The 27890-nt window shown below is 40.0% G+C and overlaps 1 protein-coding gene across 3 annotated transcripts in view; it reads right to left on the bottom strand.

Moving 5' to 3' along the window:
* Nucleotides 1-27620, bottom strand: part of GLRA2 (glycine receptor alpha 2) — a 177045-nt gene extending 149425 nt beyond the window's left edge. The window contains exons 1-3 of one of the 3 annotated variants that reach the window (XM_056559167.1): nucleotides 26396-27620; nucleotides 18856-18989; nucleotides 7456-7523 (exon numbers count right to left, since the gene is read on the bottom strand). In XM_056559167.1, the coding sequence (XP_056415142.1) occupies nucleotides 7456-7523; nucleotides 18856-18989; nucleotides 26396-26463 (270 nt within the window). In that variant the 5' untranslated portion in view covers nucleotides 26464-27620. The remainder of the gene's footprint in view (nucleotides 1-7455; nucleotides 7524-18855; nucleotides 18990-26395) is intronic. The other 2 variants (XM_056559165.1, XM_056559166.1) reach the window with 2 other exon arrangements.
* Between the last annotated feature and the right edge of the window lie 270 nt (nucleotides 27621-27890).

Raw genomic sequence — 27890 nt, 5'->3', positions numbered from 1 at the left:
GGGACTTTTCCTATTCCATCATGTCCAGGCTGCAAAAGAAGCAAAAATAAACTTTCACTTACCTTCTTACGTTCCCCCGGAGCACCGCAACACCTGATTGGTTGGCCGAGCTGTCTACTACCTACTTCCCTTAGCCTGGTACGTCACACGGCGCTTCAGCCTATCACCGGCCGCAGCGATGTCCCGCCTCAGCTGGTGATAGGCTGAAGCGCCGTGTGACGTATCGGGCTTAGGGAAGTATGAAGTAGACAGCCCGCCTGACTGATCAGCTGTTGCGGAGCTCTGGGGGAACGTAGGAAGGTAAGTGAAAGTTTATTTTTCCTTTTATTGCAGCCCGGGCAGGATAGAATAGGGAAAGTCCGCACCAGACATCTCCTTTAACATACGTAAGACAATATTGCATGCATTAAACCGTATACATCTATATACCGTATTTATCGGGGTATACCACGCACCGGCCTATAACATGCACCCTCATTTTACCAAGGATATTTGGGTAAAAAAAGTTTTTTACCCAAATATCCTTGGTAAAATGAGGGTGCGTGTGTGTGCATGCGTATACCCCGATACACCCCCAGGAAAGGCAGGGGGAGAGAGGCCGTTGCTGCCCGCTTCTCTCCCCCTGCCTTTCCTGGGGTCTAGAGCCCTGCTGCCACCGCTTCTCTCCCCCTGGCTATCGGTGCCGCTGCCCGTTCTCTCCCCCTGACTACCGGTGCCGGCGCCCCATTGCCGGCGCCGATAGCCAGGGGGAGAGAAGCGGTGCCGGCAATGGGGCAGCGGCGCCGATAGCCAGGGGGAGAGAAGGGGCAGCGGCACCGATTACCAGGGGGAGAGAGGGGCCGGCAGTAGGGCTCTAGACCCCAGGACAGGCAGGGGCAGAGAAGCCATCAGCGCTGGCGGTCTCTGTACCTGCAAAGCTGCTGCAGTTCATTGATTTAAAGCACCCGCTTTAAATAATTGAACTGCAGCGGCTTATCGGCGTATAACACGCAGGTAGACTTTGGGCTAAAAATTTTAGCCTAAAAAGTGCGGGTTATACGCCGAGAAATACGGTATGTTGTAGCTACCAAATAATACCAGTATATAAGGAGCCAATATAATGACCATGTATATAACCAACATATTGTTACTGACTAAATCCTGTATACCAAAGCCAATATTACCAAAAAAGGCAGTATACAAGGAGGAATAGTATCAACATTTATGTTACCATCATACTGTTACTGGTCAAATTCTGTAGACTCTGACCAATATTACAAATGATACCATTATACCAGTAGGAATATACATATTACCATCATACTGATCAAATCATGTATACTGAGACCAATATTATCAGTACCACAGAATAAAAGGTGGAATATTGTCATCATACTGTTACTGACAAAATCCTGTATACTGAGACCAATATTACAAATGCCAATAGTATACAAGGAGGAATGTTATTACCAAACATATTACCATCATACTGTTACTGATCAAATCTTGTATATTCAGAACAATATTACCAATAATACCTGTATAAAAGGAGGAATATTATCACCATTTATATTACCATCATACTGTTACTGACCTAATCCTGTATACTGAGATCGAAATTATCAATAATACCAGTATACAAGGAGGAATATTATTAACATAAATATTGCCATTATACTGTGACTGACCAACTCCTGTATACTGAGACCAATATAACTAATAATACCAGTACACAAGGAGGAGTGTATCAACATATGTATTACCATTATACTGTAAATGACCAAATCCTGTATACAGAGACCAATTTTACCAATTAAATCAGCATACAAATAATAACATCACACCATCACTTCTACCATTACCACCACATTAAGACTAATACAGCTATCCTGCACTATAACACAGTTCCTACCTATCATTACCACATGGATGTTATCACCAGAAGGAAATCAAAAATAGACCGATAAATAAAACAAATCCTGATATGGTATTTTAGACCCCAAATCCCAAGTAACACTCACGTGATTAATCTCCCAGAAGTCCCACTGATTTTAAGCCTTAGTAATTCTTTATTAGATGTTATATTTCTATGTTATTAAAATGCATATATAACAAATAAGATATAATACTATTTAATAAACTCTGAAATGTTATCATAGATCAACCAGATTTGTATGACTGCTGAAAACCAGAAGGTATAACTGGCCAGTGTGACCTCACTTCAAGTAAGAAGCCGGGCTTTTCTACTTTTCTAAAAATTTAGGTTTATATTTCAAAATACATTTTTACCTTCTTTAATGCCTGAACAGTCAACCTATACGTCCAGTCACTTTTTTGTGATATTGCATATGTGGTGGTTGAACAGCTCTAACTTTTTATGTGCTGGGATCCCCAGATACATATTTTTTCCCAAAAAAAATAAATTGCCGTGGATAGTGTTTTTTTTTTTTTTTTTTTGTTTAGATGTTATTACATGTAAATAGCTTTGTGCTAAAATAAAAAAAATAAAAAAAGTTTTTCCGCCATTCCGCCACTATTCCATATTGACAATGTGAAATTTTTTTTTTTTTGCAAATTTCCCCTGGACATAAGTATTCAAATCCTTCTCTATGACACATAAAATTTAGTTCTAGAGGCCTCCCATTTCACTTGAGATGTTTCTACACCTTGTGAATGAACATGATTAAGAAATACACACCCCTGTCTATATAAGGTCTCACAACTGACAATATATCAGCTTAAAACAAGCCATGAGGGGGAAGAACCATCTGTAGAGCTCCAAGACAGGATTGTGTAGATGCACAAATCTAGAGAAGGGCACTAAAAATTTCTGCTACACCGAAAGTTCCCAAGAGCCCAATGGCCTCCAAAAGAAGTTTGGAACAGCCAGGACTCTTCTTGTAGCTGGCTGTTCCACCACATAAAAAAAATCAGGGGAGAAGGGCCTTGGTAGGAGAGGTGACCATCAACCCAAAAGGGACTCCCGTTGAGCTCCAAACATGGTAGAAACTTCCAGAAGGTCATTCATCACAGCAGCACTCTGGGCTTAGTGTCAGAGGGGCCAGCAAGAAGCCTCTCCTCAGTACACATGAAAGCCCATGTAGAGTTTGCAACAAAAAAAAAACACCTAAAGGATTCTCAGACGTTGTGAAACAGGATTCTCTGGTCTGATGAAACCATTTTCTGGCCTCAATTTTAAGAGTCATGTCTAAAGAAAGCCCAAAAACTGCACAGCACCTGCCCTATACCACCCCTACAGAGAAGCATGGTGGTGGGAACATCATGATTTGGATATATTTGTCATAGCCTGATGACAAGCTGCTCATTTCTAATCCAGCACTCCTACAGGGAAAATGTAGTATTACATTTATCCATTTAGATGATGGTAATATGTAAATTGGAATAAGTAAAATCATTGTTGATCAACTTTGTATGTATAAATGATCCTTCTATAACCCTGAATGTGATAATGTTCCCATTAATGAAAGGTAACAGTGTGTTATAATGTCCTCAGTGTGTGAGGTTCCAGCTCTTGTGTGTGTCTTCCTATCTCTACAGCGACACATTAGCTGTGCAATTAGACTGTCTGTCACCCTGCAAAGTCCCATGTCTCTAGCAGGAAATGTGCTGACAAACCTGTAATCTCACTCAGCACTTGGCTATATTTTATGCATGGTGTTGACAATTTAAGTTAGCAATCTCAAATGTTTGAACTTGTTGTATATTGTGGCCCGATCACATTTATCATATTTTCTCCAGTGGTTGAAAATCTTTTGAGACTCTTAGCATCATGGACTTTTAAAGGATCACTTGACCTTGAATGAATAGAAACAAGAGAAATTTGCCTGATAAGGTTTTTTTTATTCCTAAAACAGTCTTAAAGAAATCTTGCCAGGATCTCAGGGGCTACTATGCTTTTATCACTTCCATTGTGGTCTTTTAGATGTCTGAAGGAGTGGGCTTAGCAAGGGGGTTAGGCTTAATATTATTGGTCACCTATACTGAAGACAATGGGGCTGGCTCCTGTTCCAACCAGCTGTCTAACAGCCAAACAGGATTATTGAAAAGAGGAGAAAGGAATGGGTGATTTCCTGGGACAATGTAGATCAACTCTTTATATTACAGTGTGACATTAAAACATATCTGTCATGTCCTCCTAAAACAGATATGTATTAGAAGGGTATTCCGGCTTTATACATCTTATTCCCTATCACCAAGATTGCGGTGGTCCCCAGCAGTGGGACCCCTGCGATCATACATCTTATGCCCTATGCTTTGGATAGGGGATAAGATGTATAAAGCCGGAATACCCCTTCAATGCCACACTGTAATAGAGCCCATAAGCGGTATACTGCAGTACCGTTCTCCTTTTGACAGCAGGGAGTGAGCCCTGTATCTCATAAGTGACACATTATAGATACTCTATTACAGTACTTGTTTTTATATTTTTCTTTAGGTGTGGTTACTTGTATAAAAATGGAATAAAAGTTATATTTTAGGGGTAGGAATAAGAGGGTTGTTTTTAACCCCAGCCTACGGCCCTGGGGTTTGGTGATTTCTAGCTTGAGGGCCCCTTACTTGCTCTTTTGGGTATTGTTATTTTTGACATGTAGCAGAGACATGTCAAATGTGTTGGTCATTTGAGGTCTGAAGATTCATATCTAGATCTAGGTCGGTGGGGCTCTAAACATCCAAATTGATCAAAACCTTGGACATGTCTCTCAGACCCTGTTCTACTCCTGACTTTTTCTTACACACAAAGTTAAGAGCAAATATTGACACTAACACTTCCATGTAAGTAAGACCTAACAGTACTTTATGGTCTTGTCCGGGTTACATATGTGTTATAGAGCATTTCATTTTCGTGTCATTTTAATATTATTTGAATACCAAGCCATTAGAATTAAATCTTGGTCAATAGCCAAATGTTTTTCTTATGTATATCTTCTATAATGTTCTTAATTATCTTTAAAAAAAAAAAAGGCATGATATACTTAATTCTTTAATCATATAACATCCTGTATATGTCATATGTAATTTCAGAAGGTTCTAGAGCTGTCACTCTGTCACGCTGCCAAATCCTTTTGTCATCCCCTGGACGGAGCAGTGGCAAAACATGTGTCCGGGTTTGTACGGTGTGGTCTGATACATAGACTGTAGGAGAAGTTTTACCTTTTTTTTTAAACTAAACCGATCCCTACAAAATGTACAAACTAAAGAGAAAGAGCAGTATACATTTGGAATTATGTAAAAAACAACAAAAAAAACAAACAAACAGTAGTTCAGCTTTAGCCATCTGACTCCACTTTAAAAGTTATATGAGGGTGAGGTGTTTGTCTATGAAACAGCAGAGAATGCGAACTAGGAACTAATGTGAAAATCTCAGCAGTGAGGGAGCATAAAATGAAGTGCACAATAGTGTGTGGAGGAGGGTGGATCCTAGAATGTATGAACCCGCTCGGAGGCATGTCCTGTGGTCACATGAGTAGAGAAATTGATGTGACAAACTGAGTGGCTGCCCACAGTCTAGGCTTACTAACAGCACAAAATCAGTGCCTGTCTGAGTGCCAACCCTGACCCTTAGTGTTAGGGTTTTAAGGCAGGGATTAGGGTTATTGTTTACTACCAACACAATTAGTACTTACCTGAATGCCAACAATACCCTGGCACCTCAGGGCTAGGGCTAAAAAGGTGACTTTGGGTTAGCAGAAAGAATTAGACTGTTAGGGTGTTTGGTTAGTAACCCTCATCCTAACCCTAACCGTTACTACTGAGGGTTAGGGTTGAGGCTGAGGAAGGTGCTGAATTTGTGGTACTAGTAAGGCCATACTGTGAGAAGCTAGTGGCTTTGTTGTGTCAATGTCCCTGTTCATCTGACTTTGTGACATAAGTGTGTGCCTCACAGCCCATACGTTCTAGGCTCTACCATTGAGGAGCATAGCCTAGAAGAGATGTCAGTAATGTATGATGGGAATTGTAGTGTGCTATCCATATTAGCTGCTGTTGAAGCCACGTCTACTCTTGCAGCCCTTAAATGGAGCACATAGGAAGCAGCATTTGACAAAAAAAAGGTAATTATACAGGTTCAGGGTGTAGGATTTGTGTTATGTTGCTGCGCTGTGTGTGTAATGTCCCTTCAGCCTTTACTCAAGTTCTTACTTTAAACTCTAGAATATCCCATTAAAGGGGTACTCCGCCCCAAGCATTCTTATCCACTCCCATGGGCTTGCATTGAGGGGGCGGAGCATGATGTCACACGGCACGGAGCCGTGATGTCATGATACTCTGGCCCCATGCTGCATGAAAGATTGCGGGGGTCCCCAGCTGCTGGACCCCACGATCAGGCATCTAATCCCCAGCATTTTATCCCCAGCATTCACAGCATTTCTATAAATCCAACTCTAAATAATTTGGAAATGGATAATATATATATATATATATATATATATATATATATATATACTTTAACACGGAACAACATACAAGTTATATCTAATTCTATGTTATTTAATGTCCTACCTAAAATATAGTGAAACTCTTTGAGAAGGCCACCAAAAAAAAAAGGAGAGAGGCAAGAAGTACATTTCTGTAAAAATCTGGTCTTGATCAGTAGTGATTTTCTCTATTTCAATTTTTTGAATAATATTTTGTAACTTTATATAATTTTAAGTATAATAAAAGTTTAACCATGATGACCATAGTTTTAATGTTTGCAGATATTCCCCTAACAATATATCTATTAGTATCCTTCATATCAATATGTCTATTAATAAAAAAAAAAAAAATCACATGCACAATGCCATAAATGTGTTTTTACTTGTCATAAAAATAACAGTAAAACACTATTTTTTTTTTTTCTAAATAGGGGATAACCTTTTTCGGTTATGAGCATATATTTTGCATTCAGTCATAACACCATTATAGAATCGGGATGCATCTAAATTTTTTGCTGAATTTATTCAGATCTCTCAGCATGTGCAAGTGCATTTTTTTTCTCATATGGAGGCAATAATGACCATTGACTTGTACATTTCAGGATATACAGTAAAATGAAATGAGAGGATTAAATATAGGGTAATGCAAGCATTGTAAGCGTGTGCAGTATGCAGTTAATCTCATTGAACAACATCCTGCAAAGATGGAGACATGTTACCTCTTTATCTGATTGCTCTTCAGGATCTAAGGGATTTTGCTTTTGGCTAAAACGAAAAATTTCATTTGAAAAGCAATCGAAGAATTTTTTTGTACATTTTTTTGTATCGATACATGCTCTTCTAATGTTTGGTTATCAATGTTAGACTGGGCCGTCATGAATACAGTAGTGGGAAATCCTTTTCCTTTTGTTTAATTTGTATATATTATAATTTCATACAAAATGTATAATTAAATTGTTTAACATTTTTTAAATTTTTTATTTGACTACAGTGACATGTCCATCTTCTTGACAGGGTAGCTTCAATGATCAGTACCACTCACCATTGTGGTTTCTGCTATTGAACCAAAGCTGTTGATAAATATGTTGCAGGTAACATTTACAGGAGGACCTGTAAGTTAAAACGATAGATAGAAGAAAAAAATGACAGTTTTTGTTCATGAAGCACTCTTATAGACATCTGGCCTTGGGCCAGTGCAGTCAACACTTACCATGGTGGTCTCTGTGACGGATCCAAAACTGTTTATAAAAATATTGCAAGTAATGTTTACTGGAGGACCTGTGGAATGCAATAAGAATGTTGCAATACATATGAAAGCAAAAAAAAAAAAAAGAGGAATGACTGATCTGTACAAGCTAGTACAGATGCGGAGGTAACCAAGAGGAAGGAAAGCATATTTCCCAAGAACACAAGAAAACAAGCGGGTCTGTAAACTTTATGGATGTGCGCATTTTAAATGAAACATAAAAATGTCGTCTTTCGTTTTCGAAACATGTGGTCGGAAGAGGACACGAAATGAGATAATGTGGAGCACGATGCTGATAATGTGTGGTAATGGGAAGGTAAAAGCTTTAACCATCAAACAAGCGCCTGAGCTTTCAAAGTGCCGCGCCATTACATTCTAGTAGGGGAATTTGATCAGAGAGACTGTGGAATCTACAAGCTTTGTATAATAGCACAAACAGTAATGGAAAGAGCTGGAGACATTTGTAAATGTACTTATTGCAAAAAAAGAAAATCGAATGATACAGACACTAAGTCGATGACACACACACTGAATATCAATTTGTATGGCCAGGCTGCTAATGGGTCTTTTTACCACAGGAGAATCAATGTGTTAGATAACATGTTTTCTAAATTACTAAGTGCAGAAAAGTTTTCAACAAAAATACATATACTCATGCATGGAATGTACAAATATAACATTGATCATTTGGAGGTATTATAGCATAGACCGCCTTAAAGGGGTACTCCACCCCTAGACATCTTATCCCCTATGGATAAGATGACTGATTGCGGGGGTCCTGCCACTGGGGAGCCCCGCGATCTTGGCTGTGGCTTCGCAGACATCTGGTGCACAGAGCAAACTTCGCTCCGTGCTGGATGACTGCCAATGCAAGGCGGAGGCTCATGATGTCATGGTCACACCCTGCTTGTGACATCACGGTCATGCCCCCTCAATGCAAGTCTATGGGAGGGGGGTGACAGCCACCACGCCCCGACCATAGACTTGCATTGAGGGGGCGTGGCTGTGACATCACAAATAGGGCACGGCTTTGACATCACGAGCCTCTGGCGCTGCACCCGATGCTCTAAACGAACGCCGGGTGCAGCAGGGAGATCACGGGGATCCCCAGAGGCGGGACCAACGCGATCAGACATCTTATCCCCTATCCTCTGGATAGGGGATAAGATGTCAAGGGGTGGAGTCCCCTTTAATAACCATCTTTTATTGCTGAAATAAATCTAAAAGGAAATTAAAGGGAGTATGGCTGTAGACACAAAACCAAAGGAATTATTGAATTGGAACCAATTGATGTTGATGCATTTTTAGACCATCCTAACCAGATATAAGCTAATAAAGCATGGTACAGTGGGGATGGGGTTACCTCAATTTTTGTCCCTAATACACCGATATTCTTTTATCCTGTAAAATTATTTTTTTAAAATATGCAAATTCAGGTGTTTGGCACACTGAGGGCATTTCTATACCCTTTTTATATATTTAATTTATATATTTATTAAATATAATTTTAATATATAATATATATAATTAATATAATTTTACAAAATAAAATAGCACATTAGGGACAAATAATAAAGGAAACTTTATCCTCTCTCTACTGTGCCCTATTAGCCCATATAGGCAGGTCGGGATGGTTTAACCTGCTCTTAGTTTCCCCTTATTAAAATTTTTTATTTTGCTTAATTTTTTTGTAGATTGGGTCAACAAAAAGGATGGTTGTGAGAGTAAACATACCCTTTAGGTAAATGTGCAATTTCCTCACTTAAATAATACATTTTACAAAATATAGGTGAATAATAGGATTTAGGGTGTTTTGTAAGGAAGTGAAATATTTTTTTGTTCTCAGTCTTAAAGGGATACTTCAGGGAACTAGGCTTGTCAGACACTTATCCCCATATCCATGAGAGTCCAACCACTGGAGCCCCCTGCGATCTCCTGTACTAAAGATGATGGGGGGGTTAACCGGGCTGATCCCCGGTAATCACTTATCTCATAGCTGGGGGATTATTTTGTCTCAGGACCCATCTGTACTTCATGATCTCATCCTATCATACCTTAACATAATATGTTTCTGTTCACTCTGATTTTTTGCCATTTTCTCAGAGTTTCTAGGTTTTTTAGTTGTCTTAGTCATTATTTTTGCTGTCAAAATACTGTAAAATCTATCAAAACTTGATTATAAGCCAGTGGGGTTCTTCAAGATACATTGGTATAATATCTAGGATCGTTGTCATGGCTATGTTAAAGACAAAAGGGATGATGGAATTTTGTGGTTTTGTTTTTAAGAACCAGCAGACTCATCATTCATGCATACACAGCTGAACGTCAACATGCCAGCGGTAAAGAATCACAAGGTTCATAGTGTTCTGCAGAAAAGTTGAGCTGAGCATCCAACACATTTACAGATACAGGCATCATAATCTCTTCTACCTGTGTTCAATGTGTATACCTAACACTGCCCAGGGTGTAACAGTTATACTTAGGTCTTAGTGTTTCAGGAGGCCCGAATACCCCTCCACCACTCAAGAACACAGCACTATTAGAAATAGCGCATGGTAAGTAGTTGGCCCTGTTACCAGTTTTATATATGAGCTTTAAACGGGTTATCCGGCCAAAGAGCAGCACCTGCATTCTATGTCCTCTTGTGATGTCACGCCACGCCCCTCCATTCATGTCTATGGAAATCGCGGAGGGTCCCAGCAGCAGGCCCCAACAATCAGACACCTTATCCCCTATCCTTTGGATAGGGGATAAGATATCTTTGGCCAGATAAGTTTTTTTTGTTCTCCATATTACCACAAATGGAAGAGAAGCCTGTGGAATTTCATTGATTTTAAGGGCCATAAGACATTTTGACTTTTAGAACTGGCACAAGATGAAAAGGAAGGGGTCATTTATAAATCATTTTACTCATATATGGAATTATATCGGCTTAGGTTAAGTAATTTTACTATTTTTAGAAATTGTTTGGACAATATTTTATTTAAACAGATTAGTAAATTATTACTTTCATTTATTATGAAAATGTATAATGTTACTACTACCATATCCTACCAACCAACAAATGGGCTTTAGGTAAATCAAAAAGAAGAACCAATGTCTCTGTGTATCACAGATTACCAAAGTCACAACATATAACCACAGAGACAGTAATTATGCAAAAAAAGTGTATAGCCTTTATTAGAGTGATTATTAAAAACACATAAAATGGAACAGGTACAGACAGGTAAAAAATAGGCGGCTCAAAAAAGTGGTATGAAGCTGAGTAGCAGTATGAATAACAATTAATTGGACAGATACCTGAATTGATATATACAAAAAACCTGCTGTAGAGTCATAAAAAAATGACCAATATATAGACAGGTCTACCCACAAAGCTGTACATTAGTATAAATATCTAAGCTAATCACATAACTAAAGGGTTACCCATATGGGAATGCAAATCCACATAACAGATAAGGTGCAGTGTTACCAATACAATAAATGGGGTACTATCTAGTAGTGCACATAGAATGTTCCCTGAAGAAGCTCTATGTGAAACGGCGTTGGGGTGGCGGTCTCAGTGGTAAGGGTTTTCCTGTCTTTCCACGCGGATGGTGTGAGGTGTTATACCTACCTGTATTGTGGGCTATTGTTTGTGGTGGCCGATACCTGCCAATACATTGGCAGTAGTTATGTGCACTACTAGATAGTACCCCATTTATTGTATTGGTAACACTGCACCTTATCTGTTATGTGGATTTGCATTCCCATATGGGTAACCCTTTAGTTATGTGATTAGCTTACATATTTATACTGGTGTACAGCTTTGTGGGTAGACCTGTCTATATATTGGTCATTTTTATATGACTCTACAGCAGGTTTTTTGTATATATCCATTCAGGTATCTGTCCAATTAATTGTTATTCATACTGCTACTCAGCTTCATACCACTTTTTTGAGCCGCCTATTTTTACCTGTCTGTACCTGTTCCATTTTATGTGTTTTTAATAATCACTCTAATAAAGGCTATACACTTTTTTTTGCATAATCACTGTCTCTGTGGTTATATGTTGTGACTTTACTACCATATCCTTTAAGCTGGTCACCTGAAAGCCCAGTCTGTTCACCACCATAAAGATCAACAGCCGCCATCATTCAAAATGAGTCCACCATAATTGGCCTAAAACTTCCACATCACTCTTTTACTGGAACATTAATGCTGTGGAAATGAATAAGCCCAGATCAATTTTATGTAAATTTACTTATTCTTCAATCTATATCAAGACCTCAAATGCAAAACTCGAACATAAAAGTCAGGCTATTAATAAAAAAAAAAAAAAAAAAAAAAAGGCACTGCGCCCCTAAGGGTCATCCTACACCACTTCCTTGGTTAAGCAAACTCTAGTAGCCTTGTGTCATGTCTGGGTAGAGAGTAGTGCTACCTGGATCTAGGTCCAACCACTGTCCATCCTACATGACAGCCCCCAATTGGGCAATGGTCCCTACACAGTTCTAAGTGCTGGGGCATCAAGAGGTATTAAACAGTCCGGGTCAATAACAACAGTACCAACTCAGAAAAGTACATGGGAACAAGCCAGAGGATCTGAAGCAAAGTACAGAATTTCAGGTAAAACAAAGTCAGTATAGGCAAGAAGTCAAACCTAGAGAGCAGCTGAAAAGTCAGCAGACAGAAGAAAGGTCAGGACACTGGTCAGGACACAGGCATAGGTTAGGTCACAGGAGGTCAGAACAGGTAAGGAATGTAAGGAAATTACAGGGATAAGGAACACTGGTGATGGGACAAACTATACACACAAGCATAGGATAGCAGCATTAGGGAGTTTAAATATTCCACCTCTTGGAAGGGTGATTGCCAGGTCCAAAGAATATTGGTCTGGCACTCACATTTGGCCATTGGCCAAGGCACTACCGGAACCAGCGCTGGAGCCCAGATGAGGTATGTATGTAACACCCTAAGTGAAGGAGTTCCCTTCTTTAGGCTTGGAAGGCTAATGCAGAATTCATCATGATGTTTTTAAAAATTTATATGAACTACAAAGAAGCAACTACAGATAAGAAGCAGTGTACTGCCTCGTAGACAAGATAAAGACTGGTGTGTAAAACACAGTTCGATAGTAAATCTGTCCCTTTAGTGCTGTTTGTAAATTAAGAGCTCATTTTTATTGATATATTTAAGGTTTTTAAGGATTTTCCACAATGAATAGTGGAGGCCTCCTCAGGTCCTTAAGCTGTGGAAGCACCAAAGCAGTTGCCCCATTTTTTCCCCTATAATCTGGTCATGGGTACAGAGAGTCTACTTGTTCTATAGATAACCCTAATTATATGTAATACAATGCAGCAGTACATGTCATATGCTAATGCTTTTGAAAATTGTTTCACAAGGGATTATTACAAGCAGCAAACTAACAATATCATAGAACAAGTGTCACAGCTATTTCAGTGCCGTGCCCTACATAGATGACACTATGGCTTCTCACCTACGGGCAAAAATGACCTTTTACTCAAAGAAACCTGGATAACAGAGGCTTCTATATTTTGAAGAAGTTGGCATACTGCTTCCATTTTACTCCTCTCGTTTGGATCTAAGAAGCAATAAAATGTGTTTGTAATCTTTGATGTCTAGCTAATTACAAACAAACATAGAAATCTCAGCTTGAAATATGTTATGTATCGCTTGTTTAGTGCAAAACGAATCTGCTGGAGCAACACACTGGGAGATGAAAGGACATGTTTAACACTGATACTCAATGCATTACGGAATCACTCTTTTGAGATAATCTATCATTAAAATGATATTGAAGCTATTTGCATTAAAACAAAGCTTAAAACTGGGAAGACTGTAGCTCGGTCTAATCTAGCAGCTCTCTTCATTTACCATTACTCATGTATTAGAAAGCTCATTTGCACTATTACCGTCCAGATCACTGAAACGGTTAATTATTTTTAAGTGGATGTCTATAAGGAGGAAGAAAGTCAATGATCATTGGCGAACATGGCTACGGTTGGAATTAGACAAATAAGAATCCCAGTAATTGTAGCTAATTTGATGTACTAAGGGAGGATTTCTTGTTTATTTTATTTTCTGCAACTCAAAATTCAAAATTAAAATAAGGTATTAATTGATGTTAAGGGAGAGAAATAGAGAGAGAGAAGGCTAAGGCTAAAGGTCTTCATTTACTTTAGGCCTCTATCACCATTGATCTAGTGCCATTAACAAGGCCAAAACTTCAGCCTATAACTATGATCATATGTGGTACATCTATGTTTCCCTATCTGTTAGAGTAAAATTTATATAAGATGTATAATGTATATGTGTTGTGATGTGAAGGAAATGTGATATTTAGAATTAAAGGGGTACTCTGGGTAAACTAAACCTTAAAGGGGTACTCCGGTGAAAACCTTTTTTCTTTTAAATCAACTGGTGCCAGAAATTTAAACCTATTTGTAAATTACTTCTATTAAAAAATCTTAATCCTTCCTGTACTTATTAGCTGCTGAATACTACAGAGGAAATTCTTTTCTTTTTGGAATTCTCTCTGATGACATCACGAGCACAGTGCTCTTTGCTGACGTCATTATAATAATAACTCTTTATTTATTTATTGTTGTCCTTATTGGGATTTGAACCCAAGGCCCCAGCACTGCAAGGCAGCGGTGCTAACCACTGAGCCACCATGCTGCCCTTAGCATATATCTGCTATGTCAGCAGAGAGCACTGTGGTTGTGATGTCATCAGTGTTCCAAAAAGAAAGGAATTTCCTCTGTAGCATTCAGCAGCTAATAGGTACTGGAAGGATTAAGATTTTTTAATTGAAGTAATTTACAAATATGGTTAACTTTCTGGCACCAGTTGATTTAAATGAAAAAAGGTTTTCACCGGAGTACCCCTTTAAGCTCATTCTTTCCCTCTAATGGACCTATTTAATTGATTGCCTAAATATTTTTCTTTACCTATATGGAGCCGTTTCTCCCTTTTGGTGGTCACTTACATGCAGGAAGTGAGGGAAAGGTGTCATCTAGCCATCCAAGTCTCTCTGAGAGCAGCTTGACCCTCCTGAGATACAGAGACTATGTGGATTCTGTCTTGTCCATGGAGCCTGGCTTTAGCCAGCGTCTCATATCTTCCTCCCAGCTCCTCCGCACACCACAGAAAACAAGCATAAATCAGTGTGTGCCGTAGTGTTCAGTGAGCATGAAGACTCATCTAATCCCATCATATGTGATACTGCGGCCTCAGCCTATCACACACTGGAGCTCTCTGCTATTCAGAGCAGGAAGGGAACTGCAAGGAGCTGGGCAGAGAGCTGGAAAGAGAAATTGGAATCGGGATCACAAGTCAATTATAATAGGGAGTTGTAGTATCCTTTCGACAAGGGGACAGAAGCAAGGAAAAGAATATAAAGCAGCCAGAGAAGACCACAGGGGCCATGTGAGGAGTGCATATCAGACTGCATTGTAGATTGGATGTACATGCATATAAACACATGCAAAGAATCTAATAAAAGGGAGAACTAAAAAAATATTTGTAATGCTCTTGTGCTACTGGAGGACCCATACATAACAGAACACCAGTAAAAGCACCCAATAAATGTTCATCAACAGCCATTCAGACAGTTGCAGTGTACGTTACTGGAGTGATGGCCAAGAATGTGTGCTGTCACTGCATGCAATTAAGGGAAGTTGACCTGTAATCTTTTGATAGGTGGGGTAGAACCCCCCCCCACCCCCCCGCCACAAATTAGCTAGTTATCACTTATCCCATGGACATTTTATCTTACGATAACCACCATCTAGTATTATTATTATTATTATTATTAGTAATAAAATGCACATATTCTTGTAAAGTCACCCTCTGTACTAATGTACTTTTTGGTGGCTCCTTCTTTAGTTCTTGTAAACCAGGCAAAGTGTCCAAATTGATACATGACAGTGATGCTTGTTGTACATACATGATGTCAACACCGCAACCACCAGCTGCCACTATCATATGTTGAGAATGGCACACCATCACTAAACTGAGAAAGGCATGCCCGAGAACCAACTGAATGGAAGCACAGGGTAATTGAAAAGTATGTGTCAGTATATATTTAACCACATGCATGTCACATTGGGGGCCTTTAAAAGGTTAGAAAAAATCCTTTATTAATTTTATATTAATGGTAATATACATCATCAACAGATGGAGCACCATACAATGAGTGTATACTTTGAAGGGGTTGCCCTACATTAAAACATTAAATATCCCTGTTCCAACCTTTTCAGTTCTAGTCATTTAAACAGATGTTCCTGTGTTCAGATAATGCCGTCACATTCTTATTACAGTGCCCCCTAGTGTATCCTTGATTCCCTTGTAAAGCCTCCATTTAATGTGTCTAGTTTTGGTGAGAATCCACTTCTTGTGCACCTATTATTATTATTGGTTGCCTTCACAAAAATAGGTATCTATTCACCAACTTTGTACAACTTTGTACAACGATATCCAAGCTGTAGGAGTGAACTACTGGGCATGTGTGACCATACCCCTACCATAGAACCTTAACATTTTAAATGATCTATAAAACAGTCCAGAAATGCGCAAAAGTAATTACTAAAGAGGGCTTAACAGAAAATGCTAAATAAATAAATAAATCCCTTAACGCATTAGCAGCTCAAAAGTGATATCATGTTCCTAAGTCAGTCTTTACATATTCAGCAATAGGTAAAATACTCTTAGATCTCTTGCGAATCTTCTATGTTTAATAATCTGAAAACAAATATGGTCAAATATGTCAAGTATCAAACACCTCACTTTGTCTTCTCATAAAGTCATATATGTTACATAAAAAGTTAAACCTGTCTCCATGTAGCAGTCTCTCCGACAGCCAATACAGCCGCAACGCTTGGCAGTAGGAAACACGTTATTTTACAACGTGACAGATGCCCTCGCACAAGAATCATGTAATGTACTGTATGGTAATAATTGCAGGTAATTGCTATATGACATTGAGGAATTCTTCTTCAGAACAGATATAGGCTTTTTTGTGTTCACCAGATATCCATTATTCATGATCAATGTTATTCCGGTTGACGTAATGGATTGATGGAATGGATTGGAACAATGTCTATCACATGATGGACTGATAGCTGGAAGACACATGAGAAGACGGACATTATAATGCAGGCATGATTCAAGATGATCTTGAAGGGGATATGCATTAAAAAACAGTATATCAGTAAAAATGGAAACCGTTTTACTCATTTCACAATTTCAAATTTTACAACAATTTTCTTTGCTAAGGGATGTAAGATGTTGTATGCAATTGTCCGATTTCATATGATCAATAGCTGTGTAATTTACCAATGGAAATTATGTTGCCTTTATGTAGGTAAAACACACATAGTATAAAGGTCAGGATTTTGTAACTTGTTTTCTGGTGTTTTGTCTCTACTTTCTTTTCTAGGTTTAGCATTCCTCTGGATGACTCTTGTCTCGAGTCTTTCTCAGGATCCTGTTCAGCTTGAGACAACGGCTGATCACAGGGGTGGTGGCACATATAGCATGACCACACACACGTCATCAGGGGGCCAGTTTGTCAGGGAAGACAAGCCCCTTGGGATCAGCTGTTGTCTCGAGCCAAATAGGATCCTGGGAATCCTGACACCAGAGGAATGCTGAACCTTGGGGGGACCATGGAAACACAAAGTTTTCTATACCATGTGGGGCAGATTGTTTCCTGTTTACACTTATAAATTAATAAATGAAGCATTCAGCCTTATTTTATGTAGAAATAAGTGGGTCAAGCTTTAGAGTTTACTGATGCATCATGCTATTTGGGGTACTTGGAAAAATACAAATAAATGTACTCCAGTGGGTTCTTATTTGTGCTTTTTATGTTTTTGGTCACAGTAGCATTTATTTTAATAGAAAAGTATGGGCCTCCTATAGATCTCAACTTTAGGCAAACCTACTCCAAAAACTAGAACTGCCCACATGACTTGTGTTTCTGTTTTAAGTAACATTTTCAATTTGTCATACATGAAAAATGTTCTCTTCTATGTTAAAAATCAAATTGTTACCTAGCTTTTTACCTAGCAGAAAGAGTTAGGAGAATTTCCATCTGGACATTTATGGCGAATCCACAAGATATGCCATAAATGACTGACTGATATAGGTCCCACCATCTCAGAATCAATGATCCCCTGGCTTTCTCTGGCCATCTTCATGTGGCAGCCAGAGTTGGATATGAAGCCAAAAATAGCTAAAACACTTTTCACTGATGTTTATGTAACTTGCCAGGGGGCCCTTGATCTAAAGATAGGTGTTTTCTAATCCTGGACAACCCCTTTGAAGGTGTCCAGAATTTTAGTTAGTTTTTAGAGGCTTTTATTTCATTGGCCTCAATTGTAAATTTTATTTTGTAAATTTTAATTGTGAATTGAACTTTTGAAGTGGAAAGTATTTAGAACATCTTCAAATCTCTTAGCTAAGAAAAAAAAACATTATTAAAGTGAGATTAACAAGCGCTAATATGTCTATTCTTTATCAAATCTATTCTTTATAGAGCCCAAGTACACAACAGTGACTCTTCATATGTTTTTCCTTGCATACTGACACTGAAGGCAGTGTATTATGCTTTATATCTTACAATAGAAGAGAAAGAATTTAGTGTCATTAAAGGGGTACTCCGCCCCTAGACATGTTATCCCCTATCCAAAGGATAGGGGATAAGATGTCTGATCGTGGGGGTCCCGCCGCTGGGGAACCTCGTGATCTCCCTACTGCACCTGGCATTCCTTTTGAGCGTCGAGTGCAGTGTCGGAGGCCCGTGACATCACGGCCACGCCCACTCATGACGTCACGAGCCTTGTGGGGGTCCCCAGCGGCGGGACCCCCACGATCAGACATCTTATGCCCTATCCTTTGGATAGGGGATAAGATCAATAGTCACTATGTATTGCACTTACATTACCTGGCACTGCTAAGTTCTTTAATAGACACATCTGATTGTTGGCCGTCCAAGGTGGATCGGTCATTTAAATATAATAAAATAGAATTAAGGAAAAACAACATATAATTGTCACCTGTATGTGTTTCTTACACATAATTCAATCTACAATATGTAATTTTATAGTATTGCACAATGGGGCTCATATACAAATCTGGTGCCATTACTATTACAGAGTAATGAAAATGGTTACAAACAGTTCTCTTACCTTTAAAATTTGGTCTAATTCTTGCATCATATCCAGATGTTCTTCCCATGAGTTTGTCCAGAAAATCAGAAGGGGACATGCTCTGGGGTGGAGATTTTCCAGACTTGGAGTCATGTTCTTTACAATAAGCTGACCTAAAGAAATAATCGAGTTCACCATTAATATGATCACTGATCAGAATACATTTCATGGGTTTCATTAGTAGAAAAATAGAATAATCAAAATTATGTTATATAGGGGCATTCTTAATGGGGTACTCCACCCCTAGACATCTTATCCCGTATCCAAAGGATAGGGGCTAAGATGTCTGATCACGGGGGTCCCGCCACTGGGGACCCCCACGATCTCCCTGCTGCACCCAGCGTTCTTTTAGAGCGTCGGGTGCAGCACTGGATGCTCGTGATGTCACGGCCATGATCTGCTCGTGACGTCACGCCCCCTCCCATAGACTTGCATTGATGGGGTGTGACCGTGGCGTCACCAGTGTGGCGTGGCCGTGACATCAAGAGCCTCCGCCCCACATTGCCAGTCATCCAACACAGAGCAAAGATCGCTCTGTGCACTGGATGTCGGGGTTACCGCAGCCGAGATCGCAGGGGTCCCCAATGGTGGGACCCCCACGATCAGACATCTTATCCCTTATCCTTTAGATAGGGAATAAGATGTCTAGGGGCAGAGTACCCCTTTAAGCACACAGCACATCCCCAACGAGTTTACCTGAAATTCTGCTTGCGGTTTTTCCCCTGTGGGATTCCGCAAGTAGAATTTCTACTGCAGAAAATCCGCAAGCGGATTATTATTGAAGTCAAAAACACTTGCTGATTTTCTGCTTGCAGAATGCGCTATATGCGATTTTACTCTAAAGAGGTTTCCCCAACATTAGAGGTGATAGGGCATTACCCTGCTTGTTAGTGGTCCAGAATCCCCAGAATGAAGATGCTGCAAGCTGAAAGGGGGCCTACAGATAAAAAAATATATAAATATAAAAATATTTATATCTAAATGTGCTCTGGATGGGCTGAGGGGGAGGGGATAAATACATTTTTACTCTACTGCCACCATCCCCTGCCTGTACCATTTTCCCGGGGCAATCCCCTCTGATCAGATCTTCCTGTTCTCTGTCCCGATACATCGGATAAACCCACTTGGCATTTCCTATGTGCTGGGACAGAGAACGGAAACTTTAAGCAATGAGGATGGCACCATTGGAGACGGTAAGGTCAGGGGATCAGTTGTAGGTAAGTACATACATGTGTATTTATTTTCTCCCCCCACTCTAAGCACTTTTTAATATAAAAATACTTATCCAGAGAACCATCTAAAGGAAATCTATTAGCTACAATTCAGGTTCCAAACTACTGACACTGTTAAATAACTGTTAGGACATGGAGACACATGGTACCTTTCATATATATCTGTCTGCCCCTTCATTCTCAATACTGGACCAATAAAATGCTTTTATTTTCTGGTTCAAAGTGTAAAAGGAGCGTTCCCACCCTGAAGTGCGCAGGTGTGAAACTATGCTTAATTGGAGAATTGGAAACAGGGCTAGGTTTCCAGAGAAGGGGGGGAGGGGCATGAGGCGTTTTTGCCCTCAGCCCTTCAGGTGCTTGAGAACGCCTCTTTGACTCTTTGCACTAGAGAATAAAAGCATTTTCTTTATTATGAAAGCACAGACAGATATATGACAGGTACCATGTGTCCCCTTGTGCTAACAGCTATCTAACAGTGTCATCAGTTTAGAACATGAATTGCAGCCAACATATTCTTAGGATATTGTAATAGAAGGGCAAAGAAGACTCGGAAACTCACCATTTCATGCAGAAATCAAGTTCCTTTAATCCAGGAGGTAAGACGGGTAACACGTAACAGCAAGGGGGGGGAAGGAGGGGAGGCAGGGGGTGCGGGTAGGACTGCGCGGTTTCGTGCCGGGCTGGCACTTCTTCAAGCTACATGCATGTAGCTTGAAGAAGTGCAAGCCCGGCATGAAACGGCGCAGTCCTACCCACACCCCCTGCCTCCCCTCCCTTGCTGTTACGTGTTACCCGTCTTACCCCCTGGATTAAAGGAACTTGATTTCTGCATGAAATGGTGAGTTGCCGAGTCTTCTTTGCTCTTCTATTACAATTGCCTGTATTTCTATGCTCGTGGCACCACCTGATTCTGCACCTGTGATGGCCGGTAGCAAAGCCTGCACTCTTCCACTAAGTGCTTGTTCACACACAGTAGTGCCAGACGCTGCATCTCATACAGTTATATTCTTAGGATAATAGGGATCCGGGACCACTATCAACCATGGAATTTTGGTATCCCATCCACTTACTGTTTAGGGAATTACATTGTGTTGAAGTTCCAAAACCAGCAGGTAAATGAGACCTGCGCTGTGCAAGGATTCTGCTAAGGAGGATTCTGCCACTGCATTATTAATATTGGCCCAGTTAGGGCACATCCGGCATAAGGACATGACTTCATTGTTATCCTTAGTCAAAGTCCTTGGCAATGGTGGGGTTTCCAATGGTAAGATCCCCATGCAGTCAGCTAGTTTTCCCTATTCTGTGAATAAAATATGTTTTGATCTTGAAATAACACTGGAAACATGACTTTCATATGCTTACATATCCACACATATAAAGATGATGATTAGAGATGAGTGAATTTCTGAAAAATTCGATTCGGACGATTCGCCGAATTTTCAGAAAAAACGACTATTTCTGGCCTACAGAGAGCCTCAATAGGGGTGTAGAACACTTTGCCTTGCCATAACATGCTGTAATAGGGTATGTGCTGGGTTAGTGAAATAATACTGTTATTCAGTATGACATGCATATAAGAGACGTCGCTATTAGAGTCGCAGAGCGGCACAATGACAGAGCCTGGAGGTGACATCAGTATGAGGAGACCATATAGTGGCTGAATGACACAGTGTGGAGGTGGCGGCAGCATGAGGAGACCAAACAGTGGCTGAATGACCCAGCCTGGAGGTGGCAACAGCCTGACGAGACCATAGGGCCTCACAATTGAAAAGATTAAAGATATTTTTTTAACATTTAAATTGAAGATTTCAAATAGATGAACCTAAAAAGTTTTATTTAATGTGCCAGCAGCATGAGGAGACCACATGGCAGTACAGTGACACAGCCTGTAGTTGGCGGCAGCATGAGAAGACCATATAGTGGCTGAATGACACAGCCTGGAGTTGGCGGCAGCATGAGGGGACCATATAGTGGCTGAATGACAGCCTGGAGTTGGCGGCAGCATGAGGAGACCAAATAGTTGCAGAATGAGACAGCCTGGAGGTGGCAGCAGCATTAGGAGAACATATGGTGGCAGAATGAGACAGCCTGAAGCTAGCAACAGCATGAGGAGAACATATGGTGGCAGAATGAGACAGCCTGGAGCTGGCATCAGCATGAGGAGAACATATGGTGGCAGTAAGAGACAGCCTGGAGGTGGCATCAGCAGCATCAGGAGTCCTGAAACTGACCCGGTAACATAGTGGGGCGGTGGGTGGCAATACCAGTACCCGGTGACAAAGGTGGGTGAAAAAAGGAGAACTTGGCATTAGATGTGTGGCATCAGGCATGTGGCAGGATCAGAATTGTAGCTGAGGCAGGTAGGCAAAAGAAAACGGTCTCTATTGTAAAAGTGTTAGTGTGTAGTGTTGCTCGCGAATATTCGCAATTCGAATATTATTCGCGAATATCGCATATTCGCGAATTCGCGAATTTCGCGAATATAGCGCTATATATTCGTAATTACGAATATTCGTTTTTTTTCTCTGCCTGACATTCTTAGTGCATATATGAGGGGAGTACAATGAGCTCCACTACGCTTAAAACAGTATTTGTCCACAACATCAGCAGGTGTGTACTTTTGGCTGGCTTTTCCCAGTATCTAGGCCCTTAAGACTTTAACAGGAACAAAATGGTACACCACTTAGATGTACATATGTGGTATGCACTTATGAGGGGAGGACAATGCGCTCCAGTACACTTAAAGCAGTATTTGTCTACAACACCAGCAGATGTGTACTTTTGCCTGGCCTTTCACAGTATCTAGGCCCTTAAGATTTTAACAGGAACAATGTAGTACACCCCTTAGATGTATGTATGTGGTATGCACTCATGAGGCGAGGACTTTGCATTCTACTACGCTTAAAACAGTATTTGTCTACAACACCAGCAGGTGTGTACTTTTGCCTGGCCTTTCACAGTATCTAGGCCCTTAAGACTGTAACAGGAACAACGTAGTACACCACTTAGATGTACTTATGTGGTATGCACTCATGAGGGGAGGACAATGCGCTCCACTATGCTTAAAACAGTATTTGTCTACAACACCAGCAGGTGTGTACTTTTGCCTGGCCTTTCACAGTATCTAGGCCCTTAAGACTTTAACAGGAACAAAATGATACACCACTTACATGTACACACAGGTTACACTTAATAGAGGGCAAAATGCTTTTAGTGCTCTGCTCACCCTATCTGACTGGCTGCTATTAGCTTTTCAGTTGTTGTACACACTAGTGCTGCAGCACACAGTCACTGTGTACTACACCCAAAATTGCACTTTCTCTCTTAAACTCACTCCCTTCCCTATCAGTGCTTCTAGGCTGGATTTGGACTTGAGGTGAATCCCTGCTGTAAAAAAGCTTTTCTGTGCAACACACTGCTCTCTGTCCCTCTCTGCAATAGAACGCTGATGTGACTGGGAGGTGAATCGCTGCTGTAAAAATGCTTTTCTGTGCAACACACAGCGCTGTCTGTCCCTCTCTCTCTCTCTCTCTCTCTCTCTCTCTCTCTGTAATAGAATGCTGATGTGACTGGCTGCAAGATGGCTGCCGATTATATAGGGCTGTGACATCACAGGGGTGACTGGTCGCTGATAGGCTGCATGCTGCATTTGATTCAGGGTCATCCCGCCGACCATTGTTCCTGCCTTCCCAGGATTCCTTGCCCCATGTCCTCACATGTGGATCCGCCATTTTAGATGACCACTGGAGCCTGGACCGCACTAAATGAAGCTTAATGAAGCGATTCGCGTGATCGAATCACGGCGATATTCGCATTTGTTACGAACTTCGTAATTAATTGTAATGAACACTTGGCGAATCTACGGTACCTATTCAGCCAGGAATCACCAGATGAGTAGTGAGCACATCAGACTTATCAATCAGATATCTGGAAACAATGGGTGTTGACCCCTACGGAATCTAGATTGGGGGTCATATTGGTTGTCACCTAGTTTTCCTAGAAACCTATGATATTATAGATGAAGACAATATTTCATAGTAATTCTGCTCTATCTATTAAAGTTAAGCTACTGTCTGAGCGCTGTGTATTTTCCTGATAATCTCATAGTAAGATCAGATGGTAGACATTTTTATTTACATGGTGTTTTCATTATATCCTGTAGCTTCCATTTATCTTAGATCTGTAATGCAGTTGACCTATATTTGTTGTCACAGCAGCTCCAGTGTATTTCGCCAAGGTAAGGATAACTCTATGTGGCATGTGAACAGCCTCCGATGTGTACCGCGAGGCCTGTACAACCACCTGGAAACAATGGGAGGAATAATCCCGCTTCATTAGCAATGTTGATACTGTAATGAGTGATGTCACATCACTATCAACAATGGCTGCCCCTTTACTGTCTCACGCTTCTCTCCATATTATCCTATATCCCGTCCAGAGATACGTAAAAAGGTCACCTCATCTGTCCAAACAATTTACAGATAACAGATGAAACAAGTTTTGGCGGATGAAGGAATACATTTAACTGGGATTCTGCTGAGCAAATGAACACAGACTACATGTGGACCATACTGTATAGCCTGGCTACTGTATAACTAAAATATGACATATATTTGTAATCAGATATAGTAACATAATTTATAACATATAATATCCTCATAATTCTTCTCTATAATTAAATGAATGTCACTCTCATAAAACACATTCCAATAAATCATCCCCAAGCTTGTTACATACAAACATCTGATGACCTTTCCAGATATTGAATATGTATGAAAAATGGCATAACATGAACGCTACGCCAGAATATTCTCATTATTAAGCTAAAATAGCCATGGGCTACATACTACACATGTAGCCTCAACAGGCAATTTAAAAATGACGATGTACAGGACTGTATGGAGATATTTGCAGATGTAGCAGAGCTGAGTGTGTCATGTAACATAACTCAATGTGATGTGGTGACGTGTTATTTGTGGTTTCCTATAGTTTGAAGATACAGTGACGTAAAAGATGCCACAGATGGAGAGACCGAGAGATGGATAGATAGATATAGATAGATAGAAAGACAGCTAAAGTATAGATCAGTGTTTCCCAATCAGTGTGCCTCCAGGTGTTGCACAACTATAACTCCCAGCATGCCCAGACAGCCTTCGGCTGTCCGGGCATGCTCGGAGTTGTAGTTTGGCTACATCTAGAGGCACACTGATTGGAAAGATAGATAGATATAAGATAGATGGATAGATAGATATGAGATAGATAAATAGATAGATATGAGATAGCTTGATAGATAGATAGATAGACAGATTTGAGATAGATAAATAGATAGATAGATTTGAGATAGATAAATAGATAGATATCAGATAGATATATATGAGATAGATAAATAGATAGATATATTTGAGATAGATAAATAGATAGATAGATATGAGATAAATAGATAGATAGATATGAGATAGATAGATAAATAGAAAGATATGAGATAGATATGAGTTAGATAAATAGATAGATAGATAGATAGATAGATAGATATAGATAGATAGATAGATATGAGATATATATGAGATAGATAGGTAGATATGAGATAGATATGAGATAGATAGATAGATATGAGATAGATAGATATGAGATAGATAGATAGATAGATATGAGATAAATAGATAGATATGAGATAGATAGATAGATAGATAGATATGAGATAGATAAATAGATAGATATGAGATAGATAGATAGATAGATATGAGATAGATAAATAGATAGATAGATATGAGATAAATAGATAGATATGAGATAGATAGATAGATATGAGATAGATAAATAGATAGATAGATAGATAGATAGACCGCTGATAGATTTTGATAGATAGTCAGGTAGACAAACAGAGAGAGAGATAGTAAATAGATGATTGATAGATAGATAGATAGATAGAAAAGATAATGGAAATGTGCATAGATAGACAGATACTGTAGGTAAATAGATAATGGATATGTGCATTATATATAATTTATATACACACATGAATGCTTTGCATTTGAAGGTAGTAGTCTGTCTGGATGCCATGACTCCATTGGTGGCTCTGTAGATTGTGAGGCACTACCAATGCTCATTCCTATGGATACCCAGCCAGCATCCAGTGCCCTTATTAACTTCTGCCATAGAGGATTACGAACCCAATATTACATATAGTAAAGAATGACCAATCAGCTAGGTAACAGACATGTAGCATGTACTTGTGTAATAAAACAGTGCTGCTCTATATTAGGGACAGTATCATTTCTATAGCCTACCTGAAGTTATTGATCTCAAAGAATAATGCAAGGAATGCTGTCACAATGTTCACCAACCGCCGGTTCATTCCTCCTGATTTATTTTAATGTAAAAAATACTCCAGAAATGACCCCAGACGAAGAAGGATAAAAAAAAAAAAATGCCTTTCGTAGAAAAAAGAAAAAAAAAAAAAAAGAAGAAGAAGAAGAGCTCCTATTGTCTAGATCCTAAACCCGTCATGAATGATTTTTCCTCGGAGATCTGCATGGTTACAGGCTAAGGGGGGGAAAGACAGCCAGCTCCGGTCTGGAAGCATTGTCAGGTTAAGCCCAGGCTCATTATTTGGCAGCAGTAGAATACAAGATGCGAGACGACGGGCTTCCTTCTCTCTCTCTCTCTCTTTCTCTCTCTCTCCGGTTTTTCCAAACAGGGAAATGTTACCTCATAAACATAGCGTAAAAGTGGAATCCCCCGCAATGGCTTGTTGCCCCGGTTGGAAACGACTGTGATCTATTTGGCACAGACGTTGTAATTATATCAACAGCTCCGATAGGGAGAGTCCGATATTGACGGTAGCATCCATAGATGTGAAGAGCAAGGGGGGGGGGGGGAGGAGAGGGGGGGATTCCTAGCCGTGAACTTTTTTTGGCATAAAACGGGGCCAATTTTTTGAGTATTAGGAGCAGTTAATAGCTCCGACAAATGAGAGCGACTGTAATGAGAGTGTCAGATGGTAACGTTCTCCTGTCCGCCGTGTTGTCTGGGCTCCTTACTGGCAGCAGATACTTCTCCCTGTGTTGCTGCTGACACTGAGGCTGATGTAGAAGAAGAAGAAGACGAAGAGGAGGAGGAGGAGGCTTATGGGGGAATGAACACAAGCTTTTAGTACTGCAACTATGGACTGTGCTGATGTGGGTGGGAAGAGGCAGCTGACTGCATTCCCCCCTTACAAAAAGAGCAAGCCCATTCCTCCTTCACCGTCTGGGAGATGGAAAACGTAGCAGTCCACACTGTGTGGATGTAATATCCTAATTCGCATGAATATTTGAGAAAGAGGGGATAGATACGGCCTCGAAATCCTGCATTAGAAGAATCACCAGCTCCTTCAGAGTCTGACACCAAGTTACAGAATAGGCCGTTAGTACTTGCCTTCAAGTGAGTGTCCTTCTGTGCCTCTCCAGATAAGGAACGCGTTACCATTGCGCCGCGTGTACGTAACATATCGGTATGTAGGTGAAGCTAAAATATGGCATATTTAAATTCGGAAAAGGCTTATTGCAATGCGTAAATTTGCATGGGATTATCCTCCACACGTTGGAACGGCGGATGTTTGCGGGGATGTCTGTATGCGTGACTCACGTCTCTCCTCTATTACGTGAAATGGTGAAAAGAAAGACAAAAATAACTTTTCTCAGTTATAGTACAAGGCAGTGAGGAAAAAAACAAAATAAATAATAATAATAATTTAATTATAAATAAATACATTTAAAATTCCTGACAGAAGATAGACATATC

Source organism: Hyla sarda, chromosome 2 (assembly GCF_029499605.1).
Source record: "Hyla sarda isolate aHylSar1 chromosome 2, aHylSar1.hap1, whole genome shotgun sequence".
NCBI classification, from domain to species: Eukaryota; Metazoa; Chordata; class Amphibia; order Anura; family Hylidae; genus Hyla; species Hyla sarda.
This window is presented reverse-complemented; position numbering and strand designations above follow the sequence as displayed.